Source organism: Eleutherodactylus coqui, chromosome 12 (genome assembly GCF_035609145.1).
Source record: "Eleutherodactylus coqui strain aEleCoq1 chromosome 12, aEleCoq1.hap1, whole genome shotgun sequence".
NCBI classification, from domain to species: Eukaryota; Metazoa; Chordata; class Amphibia; order Anura; family Eleutherodactylidae; genus Eleutherodactylus; species Eleutherodactylus coqui.
The window spans coordinates 1,746,020-1,771,034 of record NC_089848.1 but is presented as its reverse complement, the minus strand read 5'-3'; the positions used below and the strand labels follow the sequence as shown (position 1 = coordinate 1,771,034).

Here is a 25,015-nt window from a genome sequence, read left to right as displayed (position 1 = left end):
AGCACCTAGGTTAATGCAGGTAGGTGCCCCTGCTGCTCCACAGTGAATGAAGGGTTAAGCTCCTTTCCCCTTGCAGATCCCAGTCCAGCACTCCGTGTCAGCGATCTCCAGTCTTTATATCCCTTGTCAGGCTTCTCTAGCTCTCTGAGTGTGCTGAAGGTCTGGTCTCTTGTTCCTCATGGGAAGTCTCTATCTGCAGCGGCCCGAGCTCGGCACAGCCCTCCAGAGCACAACTCCAAAAACTGCTTAGAACAGCACCAAGACTAAAAGTCCTCTGAGCATGCTCAGTTCACTCTCTCTAGGAATGCTGGGAATTGTAGTTTACGGTACATCAGTAAATTATGCATATAGCTCAGGTTTTCTTGTATCTGTAGCCACCACCAAGGTGAGCCCCTTACACATGGACGGGCCGAGTCCAGCTGACCTGGCAGCGCTCCAATATAGCTCACAGGAGGGGCGTCCCAACGTCTATATCCCCTAAAAGGGCTCAGGGACACTCCTCGTGAGAATACCCCATTTAGCAGAGTACTCTAGTCTGGTGCTCGCCATTTCTAAATATGTTAGTAATACCGGATGGATACGGAACATTCTGGATCTGCATTTAACACTTCAGTTTATTTTCTCACAATATTAACCCCTTCCCGCTCCATGACGTACATTTACGTCCTGGAGCGTCAGGGTATGTATGAAGAGAGGTCGCGGGGCGTCAGCTGTTTATTACAGCTGACACACACGGGCAAAATCTGCAGCCATTAACCCTTTAAATGCCCCCAGGGGGACTTAAAAGAAAAGTAAACAAAAAAGATCAATAAAGTTTTATTAATCGTAAAAAAAAGTAATACAAAGTAAAAGTAATACAAGTTTAAATCACCACCTTTTGCCATATCTATATTAAAAAAAGTAAAATCATAAAAGAAAAATACGTATTTGGTATCGCCGCGTCTGGAAAAGTCCGATCTATCAAAGTAGCCCAGTATTTACCCCGTACAGCGCACGTCGTTCGAAAAAAAAATAAAATAAAGAACGCCAGAAATGCACTTTCAGTCACCCTGTCTCCCAGAAAAAAATAAAAAGCGATCAAAAAGTCGTATGTATTCCGAATTGGCACGCAGGTAAACTACAGGACGTCCCGCAAAAAATGAGCCCTCGCTCAACTACGTCAACGGAAAAATAAAAAAGTTATTGTGCGCAGAAGATGCAGCAGAAAATAATTTAAAAAATTAAATGTCTTTTAAAAAAATACAAGTACTACAGCAAAAAAAACACAACTCTATACAGGTTTGGTATCGCAGTAATCGTACCGACCCAAAGAATAAAGATATCAGGTCAGTTTTGTTGCAGTTTGTGCGCCGTAGAAACAAGACGCACTGAAAGATGAAGGAATGTTTTTCATTTTACTCCACTTAGAATTTTTTTAAAGTTTTTCAGTCCAATATACGGTGCATTAAAGGGGTTGTCCCGAGGCAGCAAGTGGGTCTATACACTTCTGTATGGCCATATTAATGCACTTTGTAATATACATCGTGCATTAATTATGAGCCATACAGAAGTTATAAAAAGTTTTTTACTTACCTGCTCCGTTGCTAGCGTCCTCGTCTCCATGGTGCCGACTAATTTTTGGCCTCCGATGGCCAAATTAGCCGCGCTTGCGCAGTCCGGGTCTTCAGCAGTCTTCTATGGAGCCGCTCGTGCCAGAGAGCGGCTCCGTGTAGCTCCGCCCCGTCACGTGCCGATTCCAGCCAATCAGGAGGCTGGAATCGGCAGTGGACCGCACAGAAGAGCTGCGGTCCACGAAGACAGAGGATCCCGGCGGCCATCTTCAGCAGGTGAGTATGAAGACGCCGGACCGCCGGGATTCAGGTAAGCGCTGTGCGGGTGGTTTTTTTAACCCCTGCATCGGGGTTGTCTCGCGCCGAACGGGGGGGGGGGTTTAAAAAAAAAAAAACCCGTTTCGGCGCGGGACATCTCCTTTAAGTAACAGCATTGAAAAATACAACTCGGCCCGTAAAAAACAACCCTCATACAGCGACGGCGATGGATACATGAAGGAGTTACGATTTTTTTTAAAAGGGGGGGAGGAAAAACAAAAATGGGGGAAAAAGGGGGCCGCGTCATGACGGGGTTATAATGTATATTCTTCCTATTTGAGAAGGAGCGGGCTCGGCTTACAGCGAGCGCAGGGCGCGCACGTCCATGTTAACCCACCTGAATGCATTGGATTTAGCCAAATGATTCAATGACAAGACGGCCGTGATGGCGGCCGGCCGGCGCTCATCTGCTACTTCTGACACATCTTTGTACCAGAAATGATGCACAATTGTAACAAAACGCGGCATGTGAATATAGACTGAAGCGGCTTCCACAGAAAAGGCTTTTTCTCCAGACTGCCCGCAGCACAGTTATCTGCCCAGATTGCGGTATACTGCATCCCAATAACGGATACCTTTACGTCTCTGGTGTGAGGCTCGTATATGTTATACATAGTATGCGACTCCCTCCTGTCCAGAGCTGCAGATCTGCAGTATGGCTCCCATAGCAGGGGGTTATTTGTGCCTCCAGCGTTACAGCATGTTATATTGTCCTCCGTGAGTGTATCTGAAGCAGGTGGCTGGGGCATTATGGCGCGGCGGTGACGGACAGCGGTAAGATATTGTTTCAACAAACTTTACTTAACTCCAACAGTCACGTTAAAATAAGGAGAGCCCTCCCAAAAAGGTTATTTTTCTGTTGCAGAGTTTGCATTTATGAGCTCGGTTGCCTTCAGTGCATTTTAGTGACATAATCTAAAGTTAGTCATTTCCCCTTTTGTCTTCTAGCAGTTATTTATTTTTCATACATGTAGCTGCAGGACACGTTTTACCAATTGTTTACATATGATGTACTGAATAACTCATCATTTCCATAGTTTTTGTTGCAATCTATTGTTATGGCGTTCGCAGTGCGGTATAACGGTTACCTTTATTCTACGATTATCACAACACCAAATTATTAGCGGTTTTCTTGGTTTACCGCTTCTGCACAATATAGAACACTTTGTGTGGCGCCACATTCCAAGACTGGAGCATTTTTATTTTTCCATGGACAGAGCTGCATCAGGCCTGTTTTTGTGGGACAACTTGTAGTTTATAGTGGGACAATTGTGAATTCTATACCAATTTAATTATTTTTATTTGCCAGGCTCACTTACGGTAAATATCCCAACACTAGCTTGTTCCTAACTGTAGGAGCCTCAGTTAGACCATTACTGTCCATATAAATAATACTCAAAACCCTACTATGCTCGCAGCAGGCCTGACTAACTCTCAAGTTCCAGTTGGTGAACAGTGTTCAGCTTTTAATAAGGCTGACCTCACTTACGGTAGTTGCATGATGGTACTGGCTTTGTCTGATAATAGCTAATACAGAATCTGAAGTGTTCCCCAATCACAAGTCCTATCAATCTTTGCAGCTGTCCAGATGTCCTATTGCCCGGCTGTGCTGCGCCTCTCTCTCATGGGCTGCTGCATCTCATTCTCTCTATAGCTGTGTCACATTGTCCAACAACATCCTATTTGATGCAGGTTAGACTTTATAGTATGCCTGCAGGGGGCCTAGAACTCTCCTGAACATTTGGGGCTGGGAGCTAGTCCCTATACACTTCCCTATCATGGGGCAATCTCTGCAGGGTGGTGACATGCTGGTCGTGTTACCCTGAAGGCACAACCTACTGTTAAAGGGGTTGTCTCATGCCGAAACGGGTTTTTTTTTTATTCAATAGGCCCCCCGTTCGGCGCGGGACAAACCCAAGGGATGGGTTAAAAAAAAAAAAAAAAAAGTTTATTACTTACCGAATCCCCGTGCTGCGGCGACTTCTTTCTTCCTTTACCAAGATGGCCGTCGGGATCTTCACCCACGATGCACCGCGGGTCTTCTCCCATGGTGCACCGTGGGCTCTGTGCGGTCCATTGCCGATTCCAGCCTCCTGATTGGCTGGAATCGGCACACGTGACGGGGCGGAGCTACGAGGAACAACTCTCCGGCACGAGCGACCCCATTCACCAGGGAGAAGACCGGACTGCGCAAGCGCGTCTAAAAACGCCAGAAGACAGCGAATTTAGACGGATCCATGGCGACGGGGACGCCAGCAACGGAGCAGGTAAGTGAATAACTTCTGTATGGCTCATAATTAATGCACGATGTATATTACAAAGTGCATTAATATGGCCATACAGAAGTGTATACCCCCACTTGATTTCACGAGACAACCCCTTTAAGTACTGTATATTGTTCATCCACCTCTCCCCCTGCCCAGCCACATCACAGGCAGGGGGGGGGGACCTAGTCCTGATGCATCACAGTGCCCATCTCTTCAGCACCATCAACGCTCTTATCACACGCTCCTTCTCAATGTACTGGCTGGTGAATTTCTCAGCTGACTCTTGGGCCGTAGGGAGCAGCAGTCATGCCTCTTGCTCCTAACAATATGGGGAAGTGCGGGTTAGTGTAGTGGCCGAAAACACGCATGTCTGGCCCCTCCCTAATTGTCATACATGTCATGTCTTCAGTGTGGCTGCACTGTGCAAAGTGTCTTGTCTTCAGTTATGTGTATTGCACAGCTGCAGCATGTAAGAGGTTAATGTCAGAGTAGCTGGGATATGTCTGGAAAAGTATCAAGTTTGTCTAGTCACATGGTGGTGTATGAATATAAATAGGAGTCTTCAGCTGAATCCATCTGCTTCAACAGTTGTGAGAGGAGTAAGGCCTCATGTCCACGGGATAAAAATCCGCAGCGTTTTTCGCGCACGCGGATCCGCGTCCCATAGGGATGCATTGGACACCCGCAGGTAGTTTAATAGTTATATAAATTTTTCCCTTCAGGCGGGAAAAAAAGCGACATGCTCCATTTTCATGCGAGGCTCCCGCAGGCTTCTATTGAAGCCTATGGAAGCCGTCCGGATCCAGGGAACACCCTTACATGAATTAAAACTTACCTTACTTATGCTGCGGATCTTTCCTCCGTCGCGGCCAGATCTTCTTTCTTCGGCCCGTTGGATGTGCCCGGCGCATGCACGTCCGCCAGGCCGAAGAAAGAAGATCCGGCCGCGACGGAAGGCAGATCCGCAGCGTCCGGACAGGTGAGTTTAATTTTATTTTCAGCCTCATGTCCCCGGGAAAAGAGGGATCCGCTGCGGGATTCTGCATGGAGAATCAGCGGCGGGCCTAATTTTCCCTGTGGACATGAGGCCTAAGCGTGCCGGCCACATGGGGTTACCTTCAACCCTCATGTGGTGAAGGGATGGAAGCAGAAGAGAGGTATCCTGAGGTCCCCAATTCCAGGAACTGCCTATGAGGAGTTAGAAAAAAAGAGAGAGTCTGTCCTGCAGCAATTAACATCCTAAATCTCAGGTGAGTGTCTGCCGAGTGTTGTGTCCCCCTCCGGTGTTATCCTGCATCCTAGAGTGTGTGTCCAGGAGCAGAGGCCCGATTTCATCCTGTATCCTTCCTCCCTGACAGTTTGCTAAACTGTCTTTCGGCATGGACGAGTAAAGCTGTATCTTGAAAAGTAAGAAGTAAAGTTTTCCGAACACTGTCCGTTCCCAGTGATTGAGTTTTCCCAAGTTAACAGTTTATGGACTCTTATTTTCTACCGCCAGAGAATCAACGGTGTGAAGGAACGTTGGCGTCACTAGTGACAACTTCAGTCCACTACACATCATTTATAGGTAAGCGCTGTCCCAGCATTGCCTGGAAGAGGCCTAGCGGTGCCCTGGCCAAGGTTACATGAGTCTCTCCGGGGAGGAGTCTGGTAGAGCCACTATGACAAGTGACATCTCTACCCTGCCAGCTCCTCAGCATGGGCCTTGTGTCTGTCACCACAGAACCCTCTTTTTTTGGTGTCACGAACAGGATAAAATGCCTCTCTGCCGCATCCGCATGCTTGTGTTACCGCAAGAAGTTTTAATTTTTCATCTGGCATGTTGGGAGAGAAATCAAATCTCCATGTTAAGTTTTCGCCATGTCTCCATCCAGTACCCAAGAGGACTTGGATGAGTCGGGACTGAGTTTCAAGTCAAATTCAACTACTTCACAAGAAAATTCCTCTCAAGCTGCAGTATTTGAAAAATATTATGCCATGAGAGATGCTGTGATTATGCTGTTGGACCATGTGCAATTGCTGGACTTTGTTACAGAGCCCCATGTGAGTTCCAACATGGACACTGAAAATGGTGCCGTCGCCTTGTCTTCCCTTTCCAAAAAGGTGTTCCCGCCACAAAATTGTCACAAAAAGTTCTCACTTTGGCTATCCTCAAAGTAGGGGGGAGGACTACCCCCACCAGGGGACTTTGATGCGAAGAGCAGGATCACCCCCAAGAGTTGGAGTCCTGTATTGTTGCAAAGCCACTGGACCTCTCACTCCAGAACGCCTTCAGCAATCAAGCAGTCAAGATGTATTGATCCTGATAGACTCTTTGCGTAAGAGACAAGCACCTTAAAGGGGTTGTCCCACGCCGAAACAGGTTTTTTTTTTTGTCAATAGGCCCCCCGTTCGGCGCAAGACAAACCCAATGCATCAGTTAAAAAAAAAACCCGTCTAGTACTTACCCGAATCCCCGCGCTCCGGTGACTTCTTACTTACCTTAGTAAGATGGCCGCCGGTATCTTCACCCACGATGCACCGCGGGTCTTCTCCCATGGTGCACCGTGGGCTCTGTGCGGTCCATTGCCGATTCCAGCCTCCTGATTGGCTGGAATCGGCACACGTGACGGGGCGGAGCTACGAGGAGCAGCTCTCCGGCACGAGCGGCTCCATTCAACATGGAGAAGACCGGACTGCGCAAGCGCGTCTAATCGGGCGATTAGACGCTGAAATTAGACGGCACCATGGAGACGAGGACGCCAGCAACGGAGCAGGTAAGTGAATAACTTCTGTATGGCTCATAATTAATGCACAATGTATATTACAAAGTGCATTAATATGGCCATACAGAAGTGTATAACCCCACTTTCTTTCGCGGGACAACCCCTTTAATATTTAAGGACTTCAAAGTTTATATTTTTCCCCTTTCCATAGCCCAATGCTAAGCTATGCTTATGCTGTTTTCTATTGAAATGCTATGCAACGTTAGTCAAAGATATTGTGCGAGAGGTGAGCAAAAGTCATGAGTAAAAGTAAAGTAATTGATTGAATGTGACCACGCGAATGCCATGAGTAATACAGGTGTGTGAATGGAGGTTTTGTTCCCCACCATGCATCTTTTGTGCCAGCGTCTGTCCACCGCCCTAGTCTGTCTCAGTAGGTGGGGAATACTTTTTCACCTCATCTTAGTCCCGGACAGGGGAGTATTGACTTATGCTACCACCTGCCATGGCATTTTTCATAGAACGTGATGGTCATTCCACTTATCTCCTATTGTCTATTATTATCAGTCGCCCTTCTCTATTTTAGAGTAGTACTTCATCAGTGATGTATTCTCTCTTTATCAGAGGAAGTGATGTTCATTCCACTTGTCTCATATCTTTTGTCTTTGGGGAGAAGAATGATGTAAGTGCCCCATTGCTATACTAGTGAATCCTGAATTCAGTTCAGCCTTGTAGTAATCTTCTCATGGCTTTGGCCAAACCATTTCATACACGCTGTCATAATAAAATACGTTACTTAGAAAGTGACATTCATAAGGTAGTATGAGAACACCAGAATGGGTTAATCTTTTGTATAACTAACTGAAGGGTAGGAGCTGTGTTTACAGGTTTCGCCTTGTGCACTCTGTGACCGTGTAGTGTTCCTAGAGTTGAACTGGAGTAGTACACTGAGATATCCCTTCTCCGTATATTACACTCTGTTTTAGAGGCACCGGGGTCGGCTTATTTTAAGCAGGGGGAACTGTATTGGCCCGAAACACACATGTCCGGCCCCTCCCTAACTGTCATGCATGTCCCTCTGGGGAGGAGTCTTGTAGAGCCACCGTGACAAGTGCCATCTCTATCCCCGCCAGCTTCTCAGCATGGGCCTTGTTTCTCGGTCACTGCATTAGCATCTCCCCCTTGCATATCTATCAATCACTTAGGGTACCTGACAGGGGATAAAACAGAGGCACAGGGTACTCCGTATCCAGCTGTACAGCCTCCTAAAGCTGACATTAGCCAAACTGCTCCTTCTACAAGCAGTTGGCCTTCACTAGCTACAGCTGCCTTGTGCTTATAGCAGGAGCAATTTGTCTAATTTGATAATTTGAGTACATTGGGAAATTAATATCAATAAATGATACGTCAAGTTACAGTAGCCTCAGGATACAATTGGTATTTCCCTTATCATTGTAACTTAAAACCAGATTCAACATACAGTATTGTCCAGACAATCCAGCTCTGTGGACTTTGCTAAGAAATCCAGGTAATCAGCATGGGTAATTCACTGGTAAAACACCTGTATTACTAAAGGGCAGCCACTGATTGGCTGTCTAGTAGTGCTCTTCTATGGTATAATGCGGTACTACATGTTCTGTAATGATCCTTAGCCAGGATGAGATGCTCCTTTGGACACCAAGTGACAGCAGCTCCACGTTACTCGTCTGTTACACTGTGTAGTGTACAATGGCCTGAAGATGAGCCCATCCTCTGCATAGAACATGATTTATGGCTTCCACAAGCTTTTTCTGACTGTTCTGTATAAGGGCTTGCTTTACCTGTATTAGTTATCTTCTTGTTATTTCATCTTCATCTTGTAATACACACACCTATATATAAAGATGAAAGGACTGACTGACCAACCATTCTCCAACTTCCAGATATCGTAGAAACATGAAATTTGGCACAAGCATAGATTATGTCCAAAATAGGAAAAGTTAATGGGTCCCAACTCGATTATTCAATTCTAGCGCAAAAGAATTAGAGTCCAAATTTTACGTGCATGATCTAATTCTCTCCCTTCCTGATGTCATTTTATATAAAGGAAACGTCGCATCATTACCTCCACGTGGTGTTTCCTCGGTAACGCAGAGAATTATGCAAAATGGTGAACATATGTTTTTCCTCAGTATCTCTAAAGTAACCACGACTTCATAAGATTTTCCGTGTGAACACCAGATAAACACCAGTACCAAAGTAACTCGGGCGAAGCCGGGTATATCAACCGGGTATACACTCACACACACAATATAATTGTGTGTCTACTAATTAGTTGGGGATTTCCTTTTGGAATAGTCCCTTGATTTATTCTTTATTACAATGGGGAGAGATGAATAAGCCGCTCTCTAGACTTTTCTGGCTGACCTACTGAGTCCAGGGAGCAAAATATTGGGTATGTCGATATGCCAAATAGAAATATAGGCAAAGCCCCCGCTCAATGTGACTAAGGGCGCCCACCCACTGGCGTTTTTTTTCCCTGCGAAATTCGCAGCATTTTTTTCTCTGCAGGGGTCTATGGGACTTGTAATGTTAAAATCGCGGTCGCGCAAAATCGCAATTTCGCGGTAAATTGCGATTTTGCGCGATCGCGATTTTAACATTACAAGTCCCATAGACCCCTGCAGAGAAAAAAATGCTGCGAATTTCGCAGGGAAAAAAAACGCCAGTGGGTGGGCACCCTTAGTGATAAAAAAAAACAAACTTTGCAGTATATGGAAACCTAGCATAGGCTAAATCCACGAGTTCTTATTTGCTACGCGTTTTGGCACCTCTCCGTGCCTTTCAAGCATAAAGATCATGTACATACAAGACCTATAGATATATTAAATACACTCACAACGAGGCACCGTCTCCGGCACCAGGCAATGCCGTCTGGCATAATCTGGGAGGAGGCCCATTCCCCCTGTGAGGTAGTCCTAGTCACATGACCTGGTTTGGAACGCTACATGTGTTCTAATGTCATTTAAAAAACGTTATCAATTCTTTTAACCATGACGGTGGCTGCTCTCCCTAAGAGCTGAGGTTCCTATGATTACAGTTGTGTACCTCCCCAAAATGCCGTGAAACACTGATGTTGGTGATGGTTCTTCATATTAAATCTATGTTGATTTATGCGGGTACTAAGAATATAAAGAATCATCACCAACATCAGTGTTTCACGGCATTTTGGGGAGGTACACAACTGTAATCATAGGAACCTCAGCCATCGTGGGCATCAGAATACCATTCTTGGTGATGTAGTATGGAAATGTGAAATGCTGTAGGCACCTAGTGGTCCTATGAAGCCAGCAAAGAGCCCGTGTGCCCTGGCGATCATCCCACCCAAGTGGACTAGGAAGGCTACTGTTGGATCAGAAACTCTACTGAATGACTGTCTGCAGCATATTCACTAAGACTTTGTATCTGGAAACCATGCGCACGCCTTACAGGGCCTCACAGGGTTACACGGGGGTGAGGCGCCGCATCACAGTCTCTATTTGCCGGTGGACTGAAGGGAGGAGCCTGAAGCAGAGTTTAAAAATATACTCAACTATTAAGCAGTGAGAAAATGACTAGCAGGTAAGTACCAGCTGTAGGTACTGACATATCATGGGTAGCCGCTTCTCTCAATGCTCTTCAGTAACTGGAAACCAGAAGAATTGCTATTTTTAATCTAAATCAATGCAACATAAGAAAAGCTAAATATTACCAAGACCCCAACATTATGTCAACTATTGGCCAAGAGCAGAGCTGTCCGCCCGGAGACACAAATCCTCTGCTCCAACACCAACAATGGAGAGCGGCGGCCGTGGATATTAGCAGCAGGTTTATCACTGACATCAACGCCATGATAATCTAATGTCTACTGACGCCAGCCAGAGGATTTGAGATATTTAATGAGTATTATCAGGACTCCTCGCAAAGATCTAGAGGAAGATAGCCGCTAATATATTACTGCAAGCAACCCGTTCATGTCTGGAAAAAGGCCAAGGATCAGCCGTTGTGCCTGAGGGCTTGTGTTCACTGACAGAAGCCACATTGTAAAACTGACAAATAGGATAACAGACAGAGGTTAGGAAGACACGAGTACCGGAGGGATAATAGAATACTCTTTATTTGTAGAGCGCCAACGTATTCCGCAGCGCTCAGGGGATAAATGCAAACAATACAACAATTACATACCATATGCAATCAGTTTGACACAAACGCGGGGGGGGGGGGGGTGTTACAGGAGGTGCGAGGGGGGGGGGTGGTACAGAAGAGTCCAAGAGGGAGGGGGGAGGGAGCGAGGCATGGGGGACACAGGCAATAGGGGATTTCATGTGGAAATCAGTTATTAGAAGGTAAACGGGGTGGGGCGGTAAGGAGGTGCAGGGGTAGAGGTCGTATGTGAAAGGCAGGGTAGAAGGTGTCGGGAGCCCTAGGGAGGGGCATGGGACTAAGTCTGGGGATTTGGTATGCTTCCCTGAAGGTGCGTTTTTAAGGCTCATCTGAAATTTTGTGCATCGGGGATTGTCCAGATGCCTTGGGGTAGAGCGTTCGAGAGGATGGGTGCTGCTCTGGTGAAGTCCTGGAGGCGAGCATGTGAGGTTTGTATTAGAGGGGTGTTTAGTCTGTGTGTGTTAGCGGATCGGAGTGAGCGGGCTGGGTGGTGTACGAACAGCAGGGAGGCGATGTATGGTGGCGCGGCTCCATGCAGAGCTTTGTGGGTGAGGTTGAGGAGTTTAAATTTAGTTCTGCAGTAGATGGGCAGCCAAGGCAGCGACTGGCATAATGCAGAGGCGTCTGAATAACGACTGGATAGAAAAATGAGTCTAGCTGCTGCATTTAGTATGGATTGGAGCGAGTCTAGTACGGGAAGGTCGATGAGTAGAGAGTTGCAGTAATCAAGGCAGGAGTGGATGAGGGCAACCATGAGTGTCCGTGGTGAGAAACGGCCGTATTTTAGCAATATTTCTGAGGTGCATGTGGCATGTTTGGGCCAGAGATTGGATGTGGGGGGTAAAGGATCCTTGTGTGCGCTTAGTGTGTATGACTGTCGGACGCATACTCTACCAGCCGACCGTAACAGTGATTGTCGCCAATGTGCTTTGCACAGGAGTGATAGTTGTTGAAGTGAATGGAAGCAGAGCCGGGAAATAATTTGACACAAGTCTTGGTAGACGTTTTGGTTAGCAAACTGGAAGTGCACAGTTTACTTCAATATTTTAAAGAAGTTAAAACACGATACAATTAACAGTGGCGGTCTTGCAGAATGATTGAGCAAGCGGTTATGCAGTACAGTTGGTTTTCAAGTAAATACAATTTCCTCTTCAACTCTGTCTCTATTTGAACTTGGCAGGTTACCCAGTATGAATTCCCGCAGGCCTAGTTATCTGTTGGGCTACTGGAAGTAGGTTATACAGGTGTTGACATTAGAGCTAAGATGGCCGCTTTACTCTCCCTGGCTTTGAATTCACCGGGTTTTGTGTAACTCACAGTTTTAGTGGAACGGCTTCAACTCCTCCACACTGCTGGTAAGACTAGGGAGCCCGTGAATCCTGGCTTCCCTGAAGAGAACCGCTTGCTTCAGCTGCTCGCACTGCAGACCTCCTCCCTGCACCTCCTCCGATGACCTCCGACTGACTACTGAAGACTGCTCTGACTCCTTCTTCACTTCCTACCTTGCTCCATACTTTTTCTCCTCCCCCTCAGCATAGTGGCTCACTGTGTTGTTTCCCGCTCTGAACTCCAACCACACCCCCTGTCCAATCAGTGAGGGCATGACATACAGCCAATCAGCAGCCAGCTGTTGCCAAGCTTTTAGCTTAGGAAGGGGAGAAACAGGGTTCCTCTGACATAAGGCACCTTCTATGGCAATAGAACAATTTTTGTTGTTGTTAGGCACATTTAGCACCCTATGGAGGATAAAATAGAAATAGGTTCATCCAGGTCCCTGAAGATCTGTGCCTCAAGTGAAACGCGTCGGACTATTTAATACACCACTTTGAACACTCAATAAAGTGGTACCAGAGACCAATTGGTTCATGGCACTCCTCTACAACCAGCCGGGAGCGTGTCTATCAATTGGCCTCTAGACCATCTGACCCTACCTCACATAAATGTTACTGATTTGGGGTTAGGGATAGTTTAAGAACCTTAGTAACCTCCAGAAAGAAGATTTCTTGCTTTTTTCTGAATACATGCACTTACCCATGTAATAGTGGTCGTCTCTTCAGGTATGAACCGACGCCAGTTCTGTGCCGATTATGTCCAGGTGTTTTTTCTTTTGTTTTTGTGTACCTTCCCTTCATTGCATGCATGCGCGCAGTCCTCTCATTATGGGCAGTGTGCGGCGTATATAAAAAGGGGAAGTTACATATAGTCCTTCTATTAATATAAAACCCTAGATCACAGCTCTAAATTGATTTCAAACCCCATATTTATATCAGATCTCAGACCCGCTATATTACTGTCAGACTGCTAACGTTATTCACACTGTAGATCAGAAAACCACTCACAAGAGGGCAGAAGAAGTGGGACAAAAGCTACATAAACTAGCAGAATAAGGAACCAAGGCTACAGAGATACAAATATGGATGAAGGCGATAAAAAGCGATACAAGGAAACAAGACTGGATTATTAAGCGCAGGAGCAGCAAACCAGACAAGAAGGTGCTAGATCCTAAACAAGGAATATCTGCTGTAAATGCACATTGAACTATCACCAGCACCGCACTGCAGAATCCAAAAATACTTCAAAAGCCAAGCTACCCAGTAAGACCCTCCTCTTCTACACAAGGCTAGGCTGAGCACGGAGGTCAGCTGACCCACTAAGGCCACTCCCACACGGGCTGGTTAGACGCTGTCAATCATTACGGTTGATTTTTATGGGAAGAAGGGACCGCCATAGAATCTAAGTGCTTGTGGAGAAATAATCCTAAATAAGAAGTTCAGAGTGCGGAGGCTTTTTTCACGGCTTTGGCAGTCCCTTCTTCTCTTTGGGACTGCTACCCTTCCACTTATTAGTGTTTGGGTCTCCTCACGCTGCCACCTATATTCTTGGACCCCACAGACCAGGAGTAACTTCTGCCTATATACCAAGCGCCCTGAGCTACAGGTGCTGAGCGGGTGAATCCCCAGAGCAGGGATCCCCAGAGCAGGGATCCCCGTTCGGCACCAGGTGAGTCAATACCTCCTAGGGGAGCGTTTTCTTTACATCAATCTTTTAAAGACCCATCTGGCGTTTCCCCACATATTTCTATACACATTGATTTCAATGGGGCTTCTTAGACAAGCGTTAAAACGCAGCGTACTTCAAGTGCCGTCTGTTCTATTCTCATGCCTTACTGTGTTTTACAACGTGATCCTTTGCCTATTGAAATGAATTGGGGGAGTTCTCAGCGCTGCTCAAAACGTGGTGGAATGCGGTTACTGCGTTTTCAGCTGCGTTTTTCAGTTCTGGCATTATCAGCACGGCCGCGTTTATAACAGCGCTGGAAACGTAGTAAACGCAGCATTAAACCCGCAGCGTTTTTTGAAGCACCTGTATGAGAGCGGATGGACATCAGATGGGGAACCCTTGCATGGCAGCTGCCCACATAACAATTAACGACAGGAGAGGATGACGCAGCAGGAGAGTCGCGCCCGGAGCTGAACAAGCGCGGCGGTCAGGGAGGTAAGTATAGTAGACAATGCCTGATTTTTGGTTTTGCTGCTCCCCAGCAACCGGATGAAAACTATATAAAACTGAGGTGGAGGCTAAAAAATAGGGTGAATCCTTGAGAACGAAGAACCGGATGTGTCAGGATTAGAGATGAGCGAACGTACTCGGTAAGGGCGATTTCGCAATCGAGCACCGCGATTTTCGAGTACTTCACTACTCGGGTGAAAAGTACTCGGGGGCGCTGTGGGGCGGGGGGTTGCAGCGCGGAACAGGTGGGAGCTTTCTCTCTCTCCCTCCCCCCCCCCCCCACTCCCCTCTGCAACCCCCCGCCCCACAGCGCCCCCGAGTACTTTTCACCCGAGTAGTGAAGTACTCAAAAATCGCGGTGCTCGATCGCGAAATCGCCCTTACCGAGTACGTTCGCTCATCTCTAGTCAGGATACAATTTAGGTTCAGTAGGATCTGCAGGTTCTAAGTGTTAGGCCAGCTTCACACCGGCGAGAAAATCCGGCGAGATTTGTTCGTGATATGTACCTTGCGAGACACACAAATCTGACACCAATATGAACCCCCTTCTTTTGAATGGCGTCATACACTTAAGTGAGTCGTCCCTGCATCGCAATGCGAGAAACAAATGGCGGCACATCCTATGTTGTGCGCGCTCTCACATTGCACCTCCTATAGTCTGCAATGGGGCCGCGGCCTCATGCGATGCAGGGTTTACCCCCTGAAAATAATGGGAGAATGTCCGTGATCTTCCTCTGTGAACCGCGACAGAGGATCGCTTCTACCCCGAAGTGACGGAAGGCAGTTCTGAAATAAAAACTTCTCGCATCCGTAGCGAAATCGCAAGTTGGCGAGCGCCATATTGGACTGTGATTCACGGCCTGATGTCTCACTCGCCGGTGTGAAGTCAGCCTTGTGGTATATCTGGCACCCGTGGACCGCCTGATCTGCCCCCCCCCCCCACCCGTTTACTCCGATGTATTTCTTCTATTTCATATGAATTATCGTATAAACCGCGGCGGTCACCAAAAGGCGGATTTGAGAACCAGCGGCGTGTCCCGATGACTCGCAGATGTGTTGGATGTGAACCTTTTTGTTACCATTGATAATTGCACACTGTTCTTTACTGCCGCAGTGCGTTAACCCTCCAGTGCCCGGTGGCGTTGGCCCCAACCGCTTTAATATGGAGCATAGAGTGATGCCACTTCATACTGAAGAAGTCATCAGAACTAAATGACACGCAGAAAACCTACAGATTCCTATTGGTCTCTATGTAAAGCCAAAGCTGAGTGTTACCAATAAGTGAGAAGTGAAAGCGTTAATTGCCGTTGCTATGGTGAAGACCGCGGCCTTTCACGGAGCGCTCGCTTTCATCTTGTTTCAAGTGGCGCCTCAGACGGCGGCTGATAATGACACCTCGGAAGATGCAGGTTTGTAAATACAATTACATGGCAATTTCCCAGGCGACAGTCTATGAAGAGCGACCACAGCGGCGCGGTAAACGCTCGCAGCCTCTTCCAGTCACAGCGCTTGGGATTTCTGCCCTCTTGTAAGTTCAGGGAATTAGAAAATCAATAGTGTGAAATGCCTGACAATACGTGAAGACGCCGGCTGTCCAGAATGTCAATAATGCCGCCTCCCGAGCGGCTGCCGGTCATCAGCGTCTGGAGCGAGAAGAGGAACGCCATTACATGAAGCGCCGCACTTTGTGCCGATATAACATAATGGTTGTCAGCCAGGGAGGGAAGCTGCAGTTTAAATGACTTGACATGTTGGAGCATGACTATAGCAAAACTATCGGGCTCCGGGGCCCGTTGCCACCGCACCCCCCGCCTATAGTTACGCCCCTGGCCTGACTCGCTCCTGCTAGTTTGGGGCTTTAAACCCGTGCTGTATATTTACAATGGCCGGGTCTAGAGCCCAGGAGCAAGCGCTGTAAATATATGGTGCTTAGTCTTTAATGGGTTAAAATCAGCAACAGCGATCAGCGGACCGCATTATTCTCAGCAGCTTGTGGGGATTCCCGATATCATCCAGACCGCAGCTACCGGGAAACGCTGCAGACTCTCCATGTAAAATAGACTATGGAGAGCGCAGCGCCGGCGTCCACGAGCGGAGGATCATAGCGATGCTCCACTCATGGGTTTTAAGTCGCAGCATGCTGCGATTAGCCGCGATTCTCCACAGTGAGCCTGTCAGTAGGTAAACTACTATATATATATATATATATATATATATGTGTAATTTGTACCTGTAATCAGGGCTTGAAAAAGGTACTTGAAGTACCGAAACGCGTTGCCTTGTTACACCCGGCTGTGCCAAGTGCTTTTATATGTGGAATAAAGGAGAGATTGTTTCCTGAATCAGCCATTCGACGTTTAAACTTTTGCGGAGATGATTGGAAATAGGAGGAGGAATAGTGGACGCCATAACCCCCTCCTTCAAAGTAAGTTATCAATCTGAAAGTGCATGTATTGTGCGAGCCCATGGGGAGAGCGCAGGAATTTATTGAATCATTTTTTTCCTTCTTTGTATGGGGGCGCCCTATATTTGGTGAACCCCAGGAATTCCAGCAGCTTTCCCCTGGAGAAGTGGATGCCATTGGACATAGGACCACACAGAAACCAATCCCTAGGTGAGACCACTGGTACTCTAGGGTGCCAGCAGTCTATACCAGGTGAGATGTTTTTTAATCCATTTTTTGTCTGGCGCTCCCTCAACGACACATATCCTCCCAAGTCAGACTGAGAAAACCGAGCACAAAAGAACCTTCATTGCAAGATACCCTCCTGGCCATTACAAAGTAACTCTGCACCAACTCTACAAATAGGGTCCTTACAAGAGAGCATGAACTTATAAGCCAAGATATGCAAAAAGCATCCGAGCTGACCAGTGCGGTGGAGGGAAGTGTGAGCGCTTTAGAGGACCAAGATGCCCCTGGGCAAAGAGATGTTCAGACACCGACCCAAATGCTCAATAGGCTCCTTAATAAGACAGAGGACAATCACACGGGAATAACGTCCGTTTTGTCGGCCTGCCTGAAAAGGTGGAAGGTACCGACCCCTGGGAATACTGAGACCCGGCTTCAGAATTTGGAAAAGTAACGCTGTCCCCAATGTACGCTGTGGAGAGAGTGCAGAGAGCACCTATGCCTCCAGGCCGGATTAGGTCCTAGATGCTACAGAACAGCAGCAGCTTCCCATGTCCATGAAGCACGCAGTTATGATAGTTCTCCGTAAACTTGGGAAGGGCCCATTATTGCCCGATTGGTAAAGATCTATGTCCTTATTTCCCGTAGACATGAACATTTTTGCTAAAGTCCTGGCCACCAGACTCAGCAGTTTTGTGTCTTCATTGGTTCATACCAGTGCAATCCGCAGCTCTTAATATTCATCGGGTCTATGTCAAGTTCACAAATTCCAGTAGATCATTATATTCTATATAAGGTATTTGATATAGTGTGGAGTGGGCATATCTTTGGGCACTGTTAAAAGCTGTGAGGTTTGGGCAGAAATCTCTATCTTGGGTCAACTCTTATGTGATCCTACAGCCTGTATCCAGATTAATGGGAGGCGGTCTTCTGAATCTTAATAAACTATTTGTAGAGCGCCAACGTATTCTGCAGCGCTTTCAAAACACAGAGGGACATAGATGACACAACAAATACAGGTAGTAATCAGTCATTAGGAATAAAAGGGGATGGGGGGCTGCTCCAGCGAGCTTACATACAACATGGAGAGGGTGATGTAGGAGGTACAGGGGTGGGAGATGTACACTGTAGGCAAAGTGGAGAAGTGTGGGGTGCCGTAGATAGATCAAAGTCCAGGCATGGATGGCAGGAGCGCCGGGAGGTAAGGGGGTGAGGGGGTTAGATCAGGAGGTTTGGTATGCTTCTTTGAAGAGGTGTGTTTGTTTTCAGGGCACACGTGAAAGGCTGTGCGTCAGGGGATTGTCCGGATGTCTTGGGGTAGAGCATTCCAGTGGACCGGTACTGCTCTAGAGAGGTCCTGGAGGCCAGCATGTGAGGTTCGGATTAGGGGGGCGTTTAGTCTGAGTGTTAGCGGAACAGAGTGCACGGGCTGCGTGATGTATGGACGAAAGGGAAGCGATGTACAGCAAATACAGAGAGCTTTATGGATGAGGGTAAGGAGTGTGAATCGAGTTTTCTAGTGGATGGGCAGCCAGTGCAGCGACTGGCATAGTGCAGAGGTGTCTGAGAAGCAGCTGGATAGAAAGAGGAGTCTGGCTGCCGCATTAAGTATGGATTGGAGAGGGGAGAGTCTGGTGTGCGGAAGGCCAATCAGCAGCGAGTTGCAGTAGTTGAGTCGGGAGTGGATGAGGACGATGAGTGTCCATGGTGAGGAACAGACAAATTTTTGCAATATTCCTGAGGTGCAGGTGGCATGTTCGGGCCAGAGATTGGATGTGGGAGGGTAAAGGAGAAGTCAGAGTCCAATGTGACCCCAAGAAAAGATATGATGGAGTGCTTGAATGAGGAGGGGTAGATGCCAGAGGTCAGAGAAACATTGAAGATGGTGGTGAGGTGAGTAATGACAGCCAGGGAGAGGGACCGGAGGAGGTGTGAGGGAAGAGGCTCACTGGTGCAGGTGGTGGGGCGAGCAGAGGAAAGCAGTCTGTGGAGACTTCTTCCTCTGTCATTGGTTGAAGTGCAGATAGTGACTGAGTAATGGATGCAGTGCTGAAGACCAGGATCGGGGCTAGCCATGTACTGTGTGGTGATTTATTTTTGGATATTTTCAGTTTTTTCTTTGGAATGCAGGGCTAGCTCTACAGCTATTTTGGCTGAATATGGGTATGAGTCAATGAGGGTCATTATCCCCTTGTTATTTGGCTTGGCAATAGAACCCATGATGATCCAGAGGTTCACATAGGTATGTTATGGGTTTAAGTGAATACCTCTGGAAGAGAAAATCGTGGTATACGTGGACAAGACTATGAAAAACTAAATATCACTGCTCTTCTATTACGCTTCTGACACCAGTGAGCTGTAAATTGTGGTGTAAATTGTCCTGGTTATTGGTGGGGAGAACAGATTTAACTAAAATTGTATGGATGCCACAGGTGCACAACTCTCCGATCGCCATACAACGGCGGACTTTTTATAGGGTCAATAGTCTGTTCAGGAATCTTATACATTGCAGTTGCAAAGGATGAGGGGAGACAGCCGGGTCCCAAGCCATACTTCTATTATTTAGCCTCTCAGTCGCACTTTAAGGGATGGGAATCTGAGGAAACATATTAATAAATACAGCATGTATACCATTTGTGTGGAAGGTGAGGAAGATGATGGAGCGGTGGGCTGTACTACTTACACCCATTTGGGGGGTCTCTGATTGATGGAGCTTAACCGTGTGGAAGGCTTGGATTACTGGCGTGAGACGGATCAAGCATATACTGATGGTCTTTACACTATTTGATCAACTTCAAACCAAGTTCACATTCATAGTTCCATAAAGCTCTACAGTTTAGACACGCTTTGTGCAGAAACACGGTCTGCTAATATGCAAGTTATGAGATTGACCGCAGCAGAACTAATAGGCGACGCGAGTACAAGAGCGGCACGATCGGGACTTCATAGAATCTTTTATTGAGCTGTCCCTATCTACCTTGAAAGAGAAGTGGGAAATGGACATCCGTCCGCTTGAAGGACACCGGATGGAGCTCTTGCAGTATATTCCTAAATGATCATTGAGTGATGTGCACCGTCTGTCTTATCTCTATGTGATCTAGTGGATCCGTAGAACACCAGACGTTTTACATAAAACTGGACTGAAGAAATGCTGTACGTAAATATGAAAGACTGGGGGATAAATGGTTAACGGTTCTGGGATTGGCAGCTTCACACTGAGAATAGGTCTAGGCTAATTAACCCGCTGCACTGCTTCCTATCCATCTAGCAATGACTCCTCATCCGCTGCACTTGTAATAACCATATGGGAGGGGTGAGCGGCACAGCTGTGACAAAACAGGCCAATATGGACATTAAATCTATTTTATGGGTGTACACCAGCTTCACAACTCCTGTTTATTGTGGGAAACGGAAGGTGGGGGGGGGGGGGGTGTTTATTGAAAAATGTAATAAAAGACATTTACTGTAAAGCCATAGCGGGGCTCCTGATGTATTAATGCTCCCCTATGCCGCAGTGTTCCCTCTCCTGCCCCAGTGTTACTTGTGCCGGCTCTCCTCTAGTCCTCTGGAGGGTAACATGTATGATGTGACGTCCTATAACTGCGTCTCTTACAATGACGGGCCTTATTCCATTGGAATGGTTGTCTAGGATAACGGAGATCTTGCAGATCAGGGTCCCCCTCCTGTAGAGCAGGACATATAATCCTCACCCACCAATAATCCGAGCCTTCATTTTTGTGACTCAAATGTTCACTTATTTTTGATGTTGTATAATAATTGAAAATAAACTTTTATTAAAAAAGCTACAGAATTAGTTCCAGCAAACGGTAAATATCAAAGTATCAATCACATGGTTTCATTCGGGATGAAGAAATAAGATTGACCCATGTACTACCACTGGGCGAAGCTACATAATAACTGCTACAGCCGCCCGAAGCACAGAACCCCACAGAAGACGCCGACCTGTAACTTGTCCCCATAGTTGTATCTATCATTATATGCCATTCTGGAATGAAGTATTTCCTAAACAAGTGCTTCATTCAATGTGATGTTCGCTACTTTCAGATTTTTTTTTACTCCTGTTCCCAAAGCCGACCCCAAATCAGACTTACCCCGAGGAGGAGGGACAGTCTTTACCTGATCACACATTTTATTCCCCATCTTTTTTTTAGATATTTAAGATCAAAGTTTACGTCATGTGACCGTGAAATGAAGAACGTAATATTTTATTATAAACATTTCAGGGCTTGGGGCAACACGGCTGATCTCCCCAACTCCCACTCTTGGTGCCCCCGGCAGTCAGCTGGTTGTCAGGGAAAGCTACGACCAGCCGCACATCTTTCCCTTCAGTGTCCTTTGCAGGCAAAAATATATTCCAGGATGTCCATTCACGGACCTCCGGACCACCAGGATGAGAGCAGCTGGTAATAGGAGTGCTAAGTGGGCACCCGCTGTGTCCTAACAGCATACGAACAGGGATTGTTTATCCTCTCTTGTGCGACCACTAGTGCACAACGGCATCTGCAGGAGGCCGGAGAACCACGTCTGGCCACCAAAGCACCGACTGGGCATATGGCTTTAGGACTATGCGTCGGGTTCCTCATATTAAAGAATTTAATGAGACACCTTTAAGGTCCCAATTGTTTAAAAGTGTCATTTCTTACCTGAATTACTCCTCCGCCTTCACCTTTACTGCCAGCTAAAAACTGTTCAGGCAAACCAATCATCTTCCCCAGCCAGTCTAACATGACTGTTTCCAGCTCCGTGCACGCCGGACTTGAGGCCTTGAAATAAAAAAAATTGATATAAAATCTACAGGAAGATAGAATAACCATGAAGATCCTGCTTGTACATAATAGAGGGGGGAAAGAAATCACCACATTTGTGGCTCTATAAAGCGCTTTTTCCCCCAAAGTGGGGGAAACTCAGTCCGCCTCACAAAGCAAACATGCCAGAATCGTTCTCACATCTGCGCACCCTCTGTAATCTCGGGTCTAGAGGCTACGGACACATTACATACGTCTGTCAAGGACAACAGTCAAACTTACCCAGGAGAAGCCAATGCATCCTATCGCCCCGCACAACATGTCAGCGAGCATCGCTGGGTAGGAGTTTGCAGTCGGGAAATAAGCAAAAAAATAGGGGCTGTGCCAGTGCGTAACCTGAAGGAACACAAACCGCAACAATGTATCATTATGACAGATTTGGGTTTGTGCAGAACATTCACAGAAAGAGACAACCTGAATCACGATTGTAATTAGACCTCAGCAGGGACCAGGACATCAGATACACGCATTATTAGATCACTAATCGTAAGCTTCCCATTAATGTCGCACCTAAATATTCACGGACGCGGCTTCCTGTAAGAGGACTCATCCGTTAGAAGTAGAAGACGGATTTGTGTTATATTAACTGAAAAGAACAAATCGGTAAAATATTGCAACATCCATCGTCTGATACCGGTGAGAAGCCCCGAGCTCCTGACACTAATGGGTTAATGAATTCGCTGCGTGGGGTAAGAGGACATCTATGGGATGCTATAAGGCCGCTTTCACACGGGCGACAGCGACATCTGCGCTACAGAATTGCAGCTTTCTCCAGGTGATGTTGTAGTCCGTGACGATTGGTGGCTTCGCTGACCGCCATTTTATCACCAGAACGTTATGAGGCGTTTCTAATAATAAAAATGTATCGCACGAAAATCGAAGGTTTGTGCGATGCAACAAGGAGGCTCCATAGGGACGCAGCTTCACGTTTTGTAGCCTGTGTGAAAGCAGCCATAGGCCGCAACGCGATTTAGACACGAGATAATTGCAGTGATATCGCATTGATGGTCCGTGTGATATCACAGCATTGGCTTGCGGCGATAATGTGATTGTGTTTCTACAAAGTCGCATGACTTTGTAGCACAATGTGCGAAGATTTCCGGGGGGGGGCTTGAAATGCAAGCCCTACCCCTAAAATAACCCCTAGCTGCATAAAATAAAAGGTATATAATTACTACATTACACACACACACTATATATATATATATATATATATATATATATATATATATATATATACATACATATACACACACACACACACACACACACACACACACCACCTCTCCGGCGCTGTCAGCTCCCTGCACGACACCCCTGAAGCTCCCTGGTAGTTGCTTGAAGTCTCCTGCGTTAAGTTGCGGTTCTGCGGGGGAACATGCGGTTCTTGTGCTCACACCCACGCATGCTCTGCATTCCAAGCCCTGGAAGGGGAAAGACTTCTCACAAGGAGAGACTCCACCATGGCTGAGCTCCGGCATCTCTCCTTCAACTCCATCACCTCTTGCTTCCAGACTCTTCTCTTCTGACGCTCCAAACTCTACACACCAACTCCTCCCTCAGTCACCTGACACATTTCCACAAGCGCACATAGACCAATACATATAACCAGACAAAACGATACATTTTTCAGACATTACCGGACATTAACCCTTCGGTGCACTGTTGTGTTAATAGAGCGGTCACTGTTCCATTTAACACTACATACAGTGACATGAGCCATACACAAAACATACAAATCCTGCAGTGCTGGAGGGACCCCGAACTCAGGGCCACTACACCTAGACTTGTCCTACTGATTAGTAGAGCGACTGGAACGTGGGAGCCGGCACACTGCAAGCAGCATAGAGCGTGCCAGCGTCACTGGAAGCAGAGCTCAGCACCAAGCGTGCATGAAAGATATGCATGTAATATGGGGGACACATATGTGAGCGAGTCCTAAACTCGGCATCGGACTACATGCCACAAATCTAAAAGAAAAAAAAACAAAAACATCTTCGGTTGAGGCTAAAACCTGACTAGTCATATCAAAGTCAGATGTCAGTGGTGGGATTTAGCGTCATGACCAGGGTATGGCCGACTCACCCAGTATTAAATAAATCCATACCTCTTTTTTTTCCCGTTAATAAATCTCCGAACCACTTCTTAATTGGAATATTTTGGCCACAGCAGCCTTTATTAAACATACACAAAATAAACACCGTATCCATTAAACTATACGGGGAAGGAGGCCCTTGGAGTCCCATCCAATATAATAATAATAATAATAATAATAATAATAATAAGGGTCTGGCGTATAATAATCCATGAAACAAAACTGTACCTGGCTTCCAACCGTCACCCGGCTCGGATGCCCAAAAACCCCCTCTGGGAGGCAATCAACATATAAAATTGTAGGCCACCCGGGACCCCTTCCCTGGCCTGCTACCACCGCGCCAGACCCAACCAAAACCATTAGGGTGATAATCACTCCAGGTGAGGCCGTCCCCACCGTAACTCCTTCCACCCAATATAAACTGCCTCCAAGGACCCCCCCCCCCCCCCCGCCTGCCACAGCCAGCACGACTTACCCCCTAAGTCTGCGCCGCCCTCCATACCATCAACGCCCTTTCTATCCCTTCTTGTATACGCAATGACCACATATCCCAGCCGACGTCATTTAAATGTACGCCGTCATCTAACCAATACCCCCCTACCCCACCTTCCAAAATCTCATGTCTAACTTTAACCCCTCCATTTCTAACCACAAAAGCTGAAATGTGTCTATTTATTTTTATTCTTGCTTTGTTAATTTTCAGAACTGATCTGGCCATCCTCCATGACTTTCTGGGCAAGATTTCGGACCATACAATTACCATGGCTGGGAATGCCCTACGGAGCCGCAGAAAGTCATGTTGGATGTCCCGCCTAACCTCTCTGGCTGGACGCCCCCCAAGGTCATTACCCCCTGCATGTATTACCAGAACGTCTGGAGCCCTATCAAGCTCTGCATAGGACGTGATTTCTGGTATGACCCTTCCCCACATCA

General features: G+C 46.9%; 1 protein-coding gene across 5 annotated transcripts in view; it reads right to left on the bottom strand.

Moving 5' to 3' along the window:
• DDC (dopa decarboxylase) overlaps positions 1-25,015 on the bottom strand; it is a 152,641-nt gene that overhangs the window by 100,948 nt on the left and 26,678 nt on the right. For all 5 annotated transcript variants that reach the window (XM_066585026.1, XM_066585025.1, XM_066585028.1 and 2 more), the window contains 2 exons: positions 22,210-22,323; positions 21,826-21,945 (listed from right to left, as the gene is read on the bottom strand). In XM_066585026.1, the coding sequence (XP_066441123.1) occupies positions 21,826-21,945; positions 22,210-22,323 (234 nt within the window). The remainder of the gene's footprint in view (positions 1-21,825; positions 21,946-22,209; positions 22,324-25,015) is intronic.